General features: G+C 44.5%; 1 protein-coding gene across 2 annotated transcripts; it reads right to left on the bottom strand.

Annotated features, from left to right (window-relative positions):
* Positions 1–505: 505 nt before the first annotated feature.
* Mpl (MPL proto-oncogene, thrombopoietin receptor) lies at positions 506–12,436 on the bottom strand. 2 transcript variants are annotated; one of them, XM_027937357.2, is made up of 12 exons: positions 12,356–12,436; positions 12,065–12,197; positions 11,585–11,763; positions 10,736–11,034; positions 10,189–10,351; positions 9,800–9,926; positions 5,838–6,022; positions 5,536–5,678; positions 4,397–4,556; positions 4,061–4,157; positions 1,563–1,650; positions 506–1,358 (listed from the first exon to the last, which is right to left on the bottom strand). In XM_027937357.2, the coding sequence occupies exons 1-12, from the start codon at positions 12,432–12,434 to the stop codon at positions 1,065–1,067; spliced, it is 1,947 nt and encodes a 648-aa protein (XP_027793158.2). In that variant the 5' UTR covers positions 12,435–12,436; the 3' UTR covers positions 506–1,064. The 2 variants fall into 2 exon arrangements, with proteins under 2 accessions (XP_027793158.2, XP_027793159.2); XM_027937358.2 differs by having other exon boundaries at positions 10,736–10,854.
* Between the last annotated feature and the right edge of the window lie 1,146 nt (positions 12,437–13,582).

Raw genomic sequence — 13,582 nt, 5'->3', positions numbered from 1 at the left:
ACATTTATTGAAGGTCTAGCATCATGCACCACGTAATATTCTAGGTACTAGAGGAAAAGGACAAATAAATCATGGTCCTTGCCCCCTGCAAAGAACTCACAATATAGTAGCAGGAGGCAGACATGTAAACAGTTACTTGCATAAAGTATAATAATACTAAAGAAGTCTGGGTTGGATCTAAGAACTTTGGAATTGTCAACATATAGTAAAGTCCATGAGAACACACAGGCTGGAGATTAAGAATGGAGTCTTGGAGCTGGAGATGTAGATCAGTGGCCAAAAGCATGCCTAGCAAGGTTCTGGATTCCATCCCCAGTACTGCCAGAAGAAAAACAAGTAATGAAATCTTGAAGGACTACAATAGTTAAAGAATCAAAGAAATTCTGGAATAAGTGAAGAAGGAATAATTATAACAGTAGTTCAGGTATATTAAGCATTTACTATATCCTAGGCACTTTTGTTTTACCTAGGTTGTCTCACTAATTCTTTTCATGACACCAGTGGCGCTGTTGCTATGTTTTATTGATGCAAAAACAGTTTTTTGCCTTAGGTTGCACAGCTAGCAAATGTGAAAGACAGAAACTGAACCTATGTCTGGCTCCACAGTTTATCTCTAACAGTATACTTAGGCAGGAGCAGAATCCAAAGAGGTGCCGGTGTGGAAGCCAAGGTAGGAAAGAATTTAAAGGAGAAATTAGTCAACTATAACAAATGCCACAGAGAGATCAAATAAATTGATGATTAACAAGATCCTATGGGCCTTTATAACTAGAAGATTTTAACTGAACTTTGCCTGAGCAGTTTCATTAGCAAAGTGGTAGAAGGGGAACTAACAGAAGTATTCTGGAGTCAATGAGAGGTGGAATTTGGTGTTCAAGGGGACAGAGGGTAAAAGTCAGAGAAATTAGCCTGGCTGTGGAGAAAGGGGCCCAGATCTGGCAGCAGCAGCATGAAAGATCAGTTCTATGAGGTTGAGCTAGGTAGGCAGGCAAAGGGGGATGAAAGTGAGATCTGAGGTGTTGGTGTTGGAGGGTAGAATAGGGTAGAGTGGTTCACAGAGAGGTCTAGATCTGTCCAGAGTACTGGGAATGAGGAGCCAGCCTGCAAGGCTGCTGCCAACAGCTTAGTGGTAGGTAGGAATGGTTGGCAATGTGGGTAGTGCAGCAGGACCCTGACTCAGCCATGGGTGGGCATGCAGAGAGGGGCATGGTTCCCAGGCAAGAAGGCTGCAATCCTCGGTAGTCCATCTGGGCTTGGGAGGGACACAGGGGCAAGGGAATCCTCTCTGAAGACTTAGGTAAGATTTCAAGGAGGCTGGGTTCCACTTCTTCATAGGTATCTGTGACTGTGGCCTTGGGCTGGAGAGATATGAAAGGAGTGGATTAGAGCAGATGGTGGGTGGGTGGGGGCGGGATTGGATTGTGTGGAAAGGAGCATTGGACTGGGGTTAGTTCCTGGGGGTGGGTATGCCGCTAGGCAAGGACCTTGAACAAGTTACACTATGGGGTCAAGGATCATTGGTGATGGGGAAAGAGGTAGGGAAGGAAGAAGAGTGCACTCACCGGACTCAGGGCCGCACTATCCCTAAGGTACTGGCCTAGGACCCTGTGAAGGTCTGGAAGTGAGGGCCACAGGGCATGCCTCAGTCTCCTAGAGAACAAGGAAGAAAAGGAGAATGAATCTTGGGAGTGAGTTGGGAGGGATAAGGAAAGCACTGAAGTGGGGCAGTGGGGGAGGCAGTGAGGCTGAGGGCTAAGCCTCAGAGAGACAGGAGCATAGCTAAGGCTATAAAGTAAGGGAGAGGAGTAGAGGTGGGAAGAAAACCTCAGGTGGGAGAGGGAAGCTGGTGTATAAAGTGTAGCACAGAGCTTTCTCAAACATTCCTATCTCAGGGCATTTGCCCTTCTTCCTGCCTGGACACAATTTATTCCCTCACTTCATTTAAGTCTCTCCTAAATCTTAACAGAGACATCATCCCTGACTACCTTAAAACTGTAACATCTCCTTTCCCCATCACTCTATTTCCTGCTCTATTTTCCTTTATAGCACTTATTGCATATTTATTACATTGTTACATTCATTTGTTTTTAGCTGTCTTACCCCACTATAGCACAAGCTCTTTGAGAGAAAGAGTTTATTTTTTCACTCCTAAATCTCCAGTGTCTGGCCGATAATAGGTGCTCAAGAAATTATTAGAACTAGTGGAGCTTATTACTAAATTCCTAGGGAGAGTGGTCTATGTGGGAAGAGCATGGGTTAAGCTGTGTTGGGACCTCCAATTTTTGTTTTGTTTTGGTGCTGGGAGTCAAACCCAGGGCCTCACACAAGAGGCAAATCTGTCCATTTTCCCTTCCTTCATTCATTTATTTTTGGTTCTAGAGACTGAACTCAGGGGTTCTTTACCACTGAGCCACATCCCTGGCCCTTTTTATTTATTTATTTTTTTATTTTGAGATAGGGCCTTGATAAGTTGCATAGGGCCTCACTAATTTGCCAAAGCTAGTTTCAAACTTACAATCCTCCTTAAGCAAAAACTTTTAACATTTAGCTATAGCCCCAGCCCTATCCTTCAGTTTCTTTAGCCTCACATTTTCATGTGGAAACACTTTAGCTGGGCATTTCTGGCCTCTTCCACTACTTCACTCCCATCTCCCTAGGAGTGGTTTGGGAAAAAGAACTGAGAATGCCTAGTTCAGAAGCTCCCTCTCCCTCTTCTCTGCAAACGTTTTTGTCATTACCTTCTACCTTCATAGAGGCTACATTCCAGTCTGTTCATACACATAGGCAGGTTGAAAGTTCAGAGAAGGGACTAGGGGTGTAGCTCAGTGGGAGAGCACTTGCCAAGGATGTGCAAAGCCTTGGACTCAATCCCAGTATCTCTAAAACAAACAAACAAATAAACAAACAAAAAACATAAAAAAGTTCAGAGTGACATGTTTAAAGATGGAAGCCCCCAACACATTGCCTGGAGCACCTGACTTCTGAGCTAAGACTGTAAGAACGAGCTGATATTACCAGTTGAAGGGTTGAGGTGGAATGGATTCTATCCTACGTGTTTATAATTTCCAGTGACATTTCTCCTCAGCCTCCACATATGTGAGTCACTCATTACTAACATTTATTTAAGGGCCTGCTACTTGGCAGGCACAGTGCTAAGAACTTAAAAATGACCAAGTAAGGTCTAATATAGGCATACAAAGAAATAAATACAGGGCTGGGGGTATAGCTCAGTAGCAGGGCATGTGCTTAGCAAGGTCCTAGGTTCAATCCCCAGTACTCAAAAACAGAAAAATAAATAAATGCTGTAAAATGCTATTGGTACCATATTGGGGCACAAAAGAGCAGCCAATAAGGGAGGGTCAAGGGAGGTTTCTTAAGAGCTGGTGGAGAAAGCTATTTAAAGATGAATGGGTATTAGCCAGCCAGGAAGGATATTCCAGGCAGAAGGGACATGATGTGCAAAGACACTGACAAGTAAGACAGCCTGACTTGTGGAGGAAATCAACACTTTGGCAAGGCTGATGCACAGGGTAGAAGATGGTGGACATGCTGGCAGGAAACAGATTTTGCAGAGCCTTGCCTGTCATTCTACACATTCTGGATTCTCTCCTGGGGAGCTACTGAAAAGATTTAAGGTGGGGAAAGATAGGCTCATGTGTGCGTTTTTAAAAGATTATTCTGATGGCTGTGTGAAGCTAGATTGAAAAGAACAGGCTCCGTTTCAGTGAGTCAGATTGTGTCTGTTGGGCTACAAAAAGGGAGCCATTGTTTGAGCTAGGTTTTTGGAGGTGGAATGACCAGACCTGATGGCCATTGGATGGGGTGGGGGTGGGGAGGGAGAAGCATAAGTGCCTGAGCTTGCGCCAAAGGTGGGCAGTAGCCAGGAGGTAGGGCTGTTGGAGGACAACGGTAGAGTGGGCAAGTTAAGAGGGTGTCACTGCCGGAAACGCAGGAAACGGCTGAAGCCATAGGTGTAGGCGTGCGGTGGTCCGAGAGCAAGTGTCATGGAGTGACCCCAGGATGATGGTTTAGAAACCTCTGCCCCTGGAGGAGGCGGTACCTGTAGCGCGCAGGAAACTGCCACCTCAGCAGCAGCAGGCCCAGGAGGGCGCTGACGCCCAGCAACAGGAGCAGAGCGGTCACCAAGGAGATCCAGGCTAGGGACAAAACCTGTCAGATCTCGGCCGGCCCTTGGCCCGCCCGGCTGGCGCGCCAGATCCTGCCGCGTCTCCGCCCCTCAAGTCACCCTTGGTCACCCCAGATCACCCCTGGGTACCGAACCCACAGCACATCCACGCAGCCTCAGACCAGTGCGCTCAGGACCCCGCCCTGTGACCAGCGCCCCGCCCCTCGCGCAGCCGTAGAAAGGGTTTGGCCACGCCCGGCCCGGGCTCACCGGTCTCCGAGGCGGTCTCTACTCTCGCTGGGTCTGACCAGGCGCTCCAGGGGCCTTGGTAGGTGGGGCCGTTGAGCCTGGCGCGCAGCTGTAAGTGGTAACGAGATCTCGGGCGCAGCTCCAAGGTCCCTCCCCGGGCCCCGAGAGGTGGCTCCAACATCTGCGCAGAGATCTCACATTCATACTGACCCCGAGATATGAAGACCCCTTCCGTGTTCTTTTATTACTATTCCTGGTCGGGCATGGCTGCTCAGACCTACACTCAGATACTCAGCCACACGGACCATGGACGAGTACCACTCATGCTGCAAAGGATGCCAGATTTGCCATAGGTGCTGGAGGGTACAAGTATCATGTGCACGAGCAGTGAGACTTAATCACTTAGCAAACCTTTATGAATTGCTTGAGAAATGCCAAACATTGGACTAGGCATTGTAGAAAAAGATAAATAGAACCGTCTCTCACATATCTAATGATGGAGACTTCCAAACAAGTAAATAATCACAACAATTAATTAGTAGGGGGTACCATGAGAGCACAAAGAAACATGAGTGCTGCCTGTGCTGCTAGGTTGGGGGTCACAAAATAGTTCAGTATGCTGAAAGCACAAGTGGGAAGGATGGATGGGTAAAGAGAAGGCAAAAGTAGTCCTAGTAGGAGGCTGAGGAGTGTTTGTACATTATTCAACTTGTTAATAAGTAAGGAGAAGAAGGGGTAAGGGGAAAGAAAGAGTGCCAGTGTCGGACAGAAGAGAGCTTAAAGAAGAAATTCTGGATGGTTTTATTTTACAAAATTTATAGTCGAAAGAATCCACGGTTGCATCAGGATAGTGATTACTTTTAATAGGAAGGTGACTGTAGAGGGCATAAGGAGATTCTGGGGTGATGGAAATAATTTATGTCTTGATCTTGGTAATAGTTGCATGGGTGTATACCCAAAAAAGATTAACTGTACATTTAAAGTTTGTATACTTCATATAAAATATACCTTGGTAAAAACAAAATACATTCAGGAAGAAAGATGAATTCGGTTTTGAATACATTGAGTTTGAACTCAACACAGTCCTTCTCATAAGAAACATAATAAACCCTAGGAACACACAGTATCAAGCTCTGCAGGCATTTGTCACTTGACCATACCTTCCAATCCTGATGGTCTTCTCCTGTGTATCGCAGCTGATAGCAGGTCTCTTGGGCTGCCCAAGGTGATGGGTGCTGCCATTCTAATTCCAGCTGCCCACTGGAGATCTCCCTCCAAAGCAGGTTTGGGGTGGGGATGAGCACTACAGGGATTTTAGCAGGACTAGTTTAAGCCCTTCTGTGTGTGAGACATCATGCTAACAGGGTCATGGAGCAGAAGTGCCAGAACTGGGAATCATGGACATAGGGTCGGATTTGGGGAGGGGAGGCTGTGTGGTTGGAATGAGGAAGAAAGTTCTTACCAACTTGGTGGATCCAAAAAGGAGAACCCAGGTAGCTGTAAACAGCACCTTTGGCTGTGGTCACCTCTACAAGGATGTGAATAACACTGTCATTTTGTGACTTGAAGTGGCATCGAGAGAACTGAGGGGGCTGTAATCCTGGATTTGTTTCCTCCTCCTCTTCACACTTCTCCCACATGGGGTCCCTAAGAACCAGTCCCACAGAGTCATTAAATCAGGCCGGCCCCAGAAACGAATCCCCATCCTCACCATGATACAGGATTATGGTCTGTATGGATTATAATCTAACTTCTCCCTTGGATAGCCCTCCAGAGCTTTCCCTTTATCTCTGTCTTGATATCCAGCCTCTTCCCCTTAAGGAAAGAGCTAGCATGATATATGAAAATAGTAGAAAACAGTATAGTCTATAGAGTTCAGGTCTTGGCCTACTAGTTATAATGATGGGCAAAATATTTATTTCTGCTTTAATTTCCTTCCTTTTATAAAATAGGTTGACACCTACCTCACAGGATTGTTTCAAAGATTAAAGAGTCTTCATCTTTCTGGAGGGAAATATCTTTAGAGTTCTAAATTTATTCTCATAAGCAGCTCTCTTATTTGGTTATTTGCCATTAGTTTATTACAACCATCTTCTAACTGGTTTTTCTGCTGCTGTTTTCACCATTATCTTCAGTTAGTTCTCCACATGGCTACCAGATTTTGTTTTAAAAAATATTGCTCTGGTAATGTCCAGAATATATCACAAATCTGTTTATTTTGATCTTTACCACTGCCACATAAGGTGAAACCACCATTATCTCTTGTCTGGATGAAGGCAAATTTTTTAACTGCTGACCTTGCTCCCACTCTTATTTATGATTCCACAGAGAAACATCTTTTAAAAATTTAAGTCAGGTTATTTTTCTGTTTAAAATCCTTCAATGATCCTTATCTCATTATGATTTGATGCCTCATTATCTCACCGTATTCATCTCTGACTCTCATGCCAATTTAGCACCCTTCATCTCCATGGGCCTTCTTTCTGTGCCACAAATGTGCCAAATGCACCATCTTTGCATTTTGTCTTTGCCCTGGATTGCTTTGACTTTAGGTCTGGACAGGATTCATTCTGTTTGCTATGTAGATATCAGCTCACCTGTTACTGGTGAGCCTTTTCCTGAGCACTCAGCCTAAATTAACACCTCCCCCACCTTTTACAAGCACTCTACCGCTAAGCTACATCCTCAGCCCAAGAACCTTTTCTATTTTATTTGTCACTCTGTTTCCAGTACCTGGCACATAATCTTCTCAATAATAATTGTTTATTGAGCAAATGAATCATATCTCCTTCTTGATTATATTCCAAAAGTAACTCTACATCCATTAAAATTATCACTCTGAGTATTTATATATTTATTCATTTATTCAACAAATAATTGATACCCATGTACAAAGGCCTTATGCTATCCTATGAGTACATAGAGGAATAATTGTCAAGGAGCTCTCATTTCAGTGGGAGAGATAGAAAAACAAACAGATGCTATTTTTTCTGGGATGTGCAGACTGGCTTTAAATCATCTAGGGGGAGCATCTGACATACTGGGAGGTGTTTAGACTGAATCTTGGACTATAAATAGGCTGAGCAAAGGAATAATTGGGCATCCCAGGCACAGACTCATGCACAAATAGAAGAGTGTGCTTTAGAGAAGTCTCCAAGTGGTATGGAATGATTTTAGGATTGAGGGCTTGGTGGCAAATGGTAAATGTAGAACATGTCATGGATATGCCCTTGTGGCCTCTCTAAAGAGCTTGAACTTAAATCTTATAGTGATTATTGGAAACATTTAAGGATTTTAAACAGAGAAATGTCATAATTACCTTTGTACTTCTGGAAGATCACTTTAACTACAGTTTGTAGGAAGGATTTTTGAGGGGAGAGTAGAAACAGAGAAATTCATTAGGACAGTGTTGTGGTTTTTTTTTTGTTTGTTTGTTTTTTTAATGTGCAAAGTGGTAAGGGCTTGAAAATAGGGTGGTAGCAGCAGGGATAGAGTGAAAGATATGATCCAAGAAATATTAAAGAGGCAGGAGCAATAAGACTGGAGGGATGGAGCAAATCCAGGGCAATTTGTATATTTCAGGCTTGGGAAACCGAGTATATAGAAGGATGGAGGACATTAAAGAGAAGGGGCAGGTTTTGGTAGAAGAAATGATGACTTCAGTTTTGTCAATCCTTAATCCTTGCATGGCACCTCTATATTATTGGAAATCTGTGTAGTTATTAAAAATGAATGAGTTAACGCTTTTTGTAATGAGCTCCAAGATATATATATATATATATTTAAGTAAAAAGGTGAGTTAACCATGTGGGGCTGGTAGCTCAGTAGTAGAGTGCTTGCCCAGCATGCGCAAGCCCCAGGGTTTCAAACAAAAAGCAAATTATATATATATAAATGTGATCCAATATATATTTTTAAATGTATGTAGACATATATAAATGCATAGAAAAAACTAAAGAACACATTAAAACTGTTAATAGTGGATTTTCCATTATTCATTCATTGGAACAATTTTTAACTGAGTATCTACTGGCACTGTGGTAGGAGAGAATATATTGGTGAGTAACAATGTTTGTTGACTTTGCCCTAATGGGTCATGTATAGTCAAGATCAGCCTTTCTCAACTGGAATTCTAAGATAATTTTTAAAATCAACTGAATGGTCATATTAAGTATAAATGTTAAATTGTAACTGTGGTGAATACATAAGAAGAAGTACGTGGTACAATAAGAGTATATAATCATGCCATTGGATCTAATAAGGAAGAACTGTAATAAAGGAGGGTTTCCTGAGATTTTGAAGGATAAGTAGAAGTAAAGATGGAAGAGCTGGAAAACAACACGTGCGTAGATAAAGATGTAGAGGAAATAGAGGGAACCAGGGAAGGCTAGTACTGGGACAGAGAACGCAAAGGGGCTAGGATAAGATGAAGCTGAAAGCATATATAGGGGCTGGGTTTTTTAGAATTTTATAAGGCTTCAGTACATTCTAACATCAGTGAAAAGCTATCAAGGACTTTAACTTTTTATTTTTTTTTTTGGTACTAGGGAACCCAGGGCCTTGTGCATGGTAGGCAAGAGCTTTACCACTGAGCTACATCCCTAGCCCACTATCAAAATATTTTAAAGTAGGGAGTGTTTTGTTCATCTTTTGAACTTTTTCTTCCCTCTCTCTCTTCCTTCCTTTTTTCTTTTTCTCTTTAATGCTGGGGATTGAACCCAGGACCTTGCACATGCTAGGCAAACGCTCTACACCCCAGTCCTCATTTTTACACTTTTGAAAGATCAGTCAAGCTTCTATGAAGAGAATGACTTGGTGATTAATTAATAGGTCTTAGGTCTTTTCAGTAGCCCAAGTGAGAGATGATGATGGCTTGTACCAGGGCAATGGCAGAGATAAAGTGTACATATTCTAAAGATATTTTATAGATAAAATTAACAAAACTTGGTAATAAATTCGGAGAGGATTAAAGGATCAGTGAGGTGTTTGGTTGAAGTCCTTGAAGGCCAGGCTAACTTTTGTATGGATTTAACAGATCTCAAATCATGGGAAACTGAAATACATACCTATGTATGGAAAGGCCATGCAAAGTTACAGTTTTACAAAGGTCGTGCAATATTTGATGTTAACAAAGGTCACTTAGTCCACAGCATGGAGAATAAATTGGAGGTGAATGAGACTATAGGTTTTGTAATGGTCCAGATGACATGAATAAGGCTGACATAAACCAAGGCATTACCAGTGAGAATGGAAAAAGGTTGAGAAGATAAAGCTCTCATTGGAAATGGGAGAATAGGTACTGGAGGCTGTTCAGTTTGGGGACAAGGTAGGAGAGTGAAAAGGATCAAGAGTACTCTCTTCCCTCTTTCTGCAGATTTGTCTTTTTCTCATAACATCAGATTCAACCAATAGTGTGACTCTTACCTATCTCTGGGGCAGCATCGTGTCCTGCTGTGGTAAAAGAAGCCTTGAGAGTTAGTATGGTCCTGTTGCTGCCACTGACAGGTAACATTCTTCAGGTCCAAGGTAAAGCACTGCAGTCCAATTGCCACTGAAGTCAAAGAAGTAAGTCCTATCAGGTCCATGTACCCCTACTCTTTAGAGTATCTGGATCATTTTTATACACACAATATAGAACATTTATTCTTATTCTCTCTTCTCTCTCTGACCAGAGTTCATCCTGTGCAAAGGCTAGTTTGAGGTCATCAGGAAGGACATGATTCCTAGAGTCTCCATATCCAGCCCAATCCTCCCTAGAGATCTTTTTTACTTTTTAATCTTCTCCCCATCTACCCATTTCTTTGTTGACCCACCTGCATTCCTGGGCAAGTCCACAGTCACAGGAGAGGACCAGGAACCCCAGGAGCCCCGGAGGGAGACCCCATCAGGTTGGCTGCGTAGCTGGATCCAGTAGGAGTTGCCAGGCTGGAGGCCAGAGATGAGGCAGCTTCTACCCATCACTGTCAGAGATGGATCCTTGGGAGAAGAATCCAAGTGTCAGAATCTAGGCCTGCCTCTCATCCAAGACAGCCTCTGTCCCTTATACTGGAAGCCCTACAGTACCCCTGGGCAGACCTCAGCTCCTTATTGAATAGATATGCATCCAGACTGGGGGCCAGGTTGTTGGGTTTCAGGTGATATTCAGGGATTTTTAGGGAAATTTACTTTACTTTGGAGGTCTAACAGCCCTGAATTTTGTCAGTGTGGATGACTCAAAGTGGGAAACCCCTAAATAAATCCCGAGGGCTAATAAATCCCCCCAAACCAGTCCAGTCTTGAGTCCCCAAAGTATGTTTACTGTGGCAAAACTGAGGATAGAGGATAGGATGTAGGAGGTGAAGCAGAAGAAGGTTAGAATACTTCTCCAGTTGGGGAGGTTTGCGTTGGTCCATCCTGTTGGGGTGCTATGGACTGAACACATGGAGGTTGGTCTAGAGAGGAGGCTGCATTCAGCCTCCACCGAGTTGGGCAGCAGGTTTCTGTGGAGAGTAGCTGTATTACTGTGGGGCCGCTGGAGTTCCTGGGATCCTTGGGGCAATAACGGAGTTCATGCCTCAGGAAATCACTGATTTCAGGAGCTGGGGCCTCCCAGTGGATCTGAAGTTCTCCTGGCTGGCTCCCGCCCACAGCCTTGATGATATTAGGGGGAGATGGCAGGCCTGAGGGCAAAACAGGGCATAACAGAACTTTGAATACCATGTTCTTTGGTTCAATCCATGGACTACAGAAAGGGGTACTAAATTGAGGGTAGCCATTGGGTTAAAAAAAAGATCACAGATTGTCACTCTTTTGGGGAGATGGCAGGGTAGGAAGGCTCTTTATCCTCTCCTGCTTTCCTCATAGAATGGAGACATCACTGCGATGTAATAGTTTGTTAGACTGCTCTGTGAACTTCTTTTCATGTTTGTATCCTTGTCATCTAGCATAGTACTTGGCATACAGTAGGTATTCTGTAACTGTAGAATGAATGACTCAATGAATATATTAATGATGAGGGGACTGGATGTCCTTGGTGTGAAATGGTTTTTGAGACAAATCTAGATTTGGATGCCAAGATTGGGAGGGATGATCACAGGATCTTGAGATGCCTCTGGGAATCTGGTAATGAGGGGCATCCACGTTGTCTCAAAAGGCTGCAGGCAAGTCTGATTCTAGGAGCTGGAATGCAAGCAACAAATGGGGGTGCCAGGGTGGTAGGGGTGCCCTTACCAACATTTTCCACAAAGAGTACCCGCTGGGTCAAAGTCTGATTCAGGAACATATCCTTCACCCAGAGGTGCAGTGGAAAGAAGAGGCGTACTTCATCCTGGGCTGGAAACTGGCACATATATCGGGTTCCAAAGGCGGGTATACTCCGGGAACTCAGGGGGCAGGCACGGGGCTTCTCTCTGTTGGTATAGGAGAAGTCTCCCTACATAATTGCCATACTCAACCCTGAGGACCCAGGCCTTGGCCCATTCCCAACATCTGTTTCCATTACTGCCATTTTTCTTTTCACTGCTAGAGATAGTTGGGATTTGGAATTACATAGGGACTTGAGCTGAGCTGTTCATAAGGTGACTGCTTAACACGTATTCTTAGAGTAAGTCCTCCAGTAGGGCCCCAAACAGGGAAGCTCTTAGAGTGGGACTCAGCAGAGCTAACCACAGGGACAAATATATGGGGAGTGAGGTACAACCCAGCACCTACCCTGGGTAGGCATACAGCAGCTGGTATGTCCCACTGGGCGCTGTCTCTTCCTCATCCCAGAAGCAAGTGAGGTCCTCAAATGTTTGGGAGAAACACCTCAGGGGCTCTGAGTCCAAGGCCAGCAAGGAGACATCTGAGGAACAGCTGGTAAGTTGGGTTCTGGGTCCTTCCAGGTGTGAGTAGGGGACCAGTGGGAACCTCTTACCCTACATCCCCTCCCAGGACTCTGCATCCCCTCCCAGGAGTCCCTCTTCCTGGGCATAGGTGATCTCTACCCTCTACCCACCTCACCTTGGCTGGTGACTTGTGCCAGGTTTTGTGGGACCAGGAGGAGGCAGGAGGTGACCATGAAGAGGGCCCAAAAGGGCATCTTCTCCGGCACTGTGTGCCTGCCCTAGCCCATCCTCCCTTCAGGAAGCTGGGCCCCAATCCCCTCCCAGGCCAGCCCCTCAGGTTCCTGTCAGATACAGCCCCACGTCCTGTCCCTGTCCCTGCCCTGCTGGGGCCCATCCAGACCACACTGGGGCCAGGGGCCAGAGGAGGGGGAGTAGGCAGGAGGGTAAGAAAAATTTGAAAAAAAAGGACATAGGCCTTTTGGTGGGAGGTATATATTTATACACAAAAAATAAAATAAGCCTGAGTGTGTGTCTATGTGTGAGTCTATTATAGAAGGGCATACTGTCATCAAGAATGGCAACATTTACTGAGCACTTAACTAAGCGGCACCTAACTAAAATCTATTGACTCATTTCATCTTCACAATAGTCTTATTATTCCCATTATAAAGATGAGGAAATGGAGAGGCAGAGACGATTTGCCTATGATCATATACTCCTCAGAGGTAAATTGCAGAAGGTCAACATTCAGAACCCAAGTGCTTAACAGCCATGTAATGCTTCTGGCAGATGTAATTAGTCAAGAAATAACTATCTGGCTCACAACCATGACAGATGGTGGGTATTTGCATTTTAATAGGTTCTGGACTTTATGCATACATAAACACATTCCCCTGGATCTAGGCATGCCATCTCCATTGTGGGTGGCCTCCACAGAAGCCTCTGGTCACTCTACTCAAAGTGGTCTATAGACAGTAGCAACAGCAGAACTGGGAGTTTTATAAAATGCGAAATTCTAGGCCCTGCCCCAGACCTGCTAAAACAGAACTTGCATTCACCAAAATCCCCAGACAATTTGATAAAGTTTGTGAAGAGATGATCTTCAGTATTTCCATCTGGCTTGCTCAGAATCAGGGATGTTTGGTCTCAAACCTAGCTTGTATTGGTCTTCGTGTTGGTACCAGAGTAGTAGTTATGATCTCTTCATGGAGGCCAAAGCCTCCTGGGCACACTGGTGGTTCCTATTCTGACTCTGGGAATTCAGATGCTGGCTTAGGCAGGGAAGGGCAGATTGGGAGGGAGGAGTATGCATAGCCATGTTAACTCCTACATTTAACCCCTTGACCTCAACTGGGGCTTCCATTGCTGGCTCCTGCAGACCAGGTGTCCTCACATCTTTCTA

Source organism: Marmota flaviventris, chromosome 10, assembly GCF_047511675.1.
Source record: "Marmota flaviventris isolate mMarFla1 chromosome 10, mMarFla1.hap1, whole genome shotgun sequence".
NCBI classification, from domain to species: Eukaryota; Metazoa; Chordata; class Mammalia; order Rodentia; family Sciuridae; genus Marmota; species Marmota flaviventris.
Note: the sequence above shows the minus strand (reverse complement) of the source record. Positions and strands in the feature narration are given on the sequence as shown.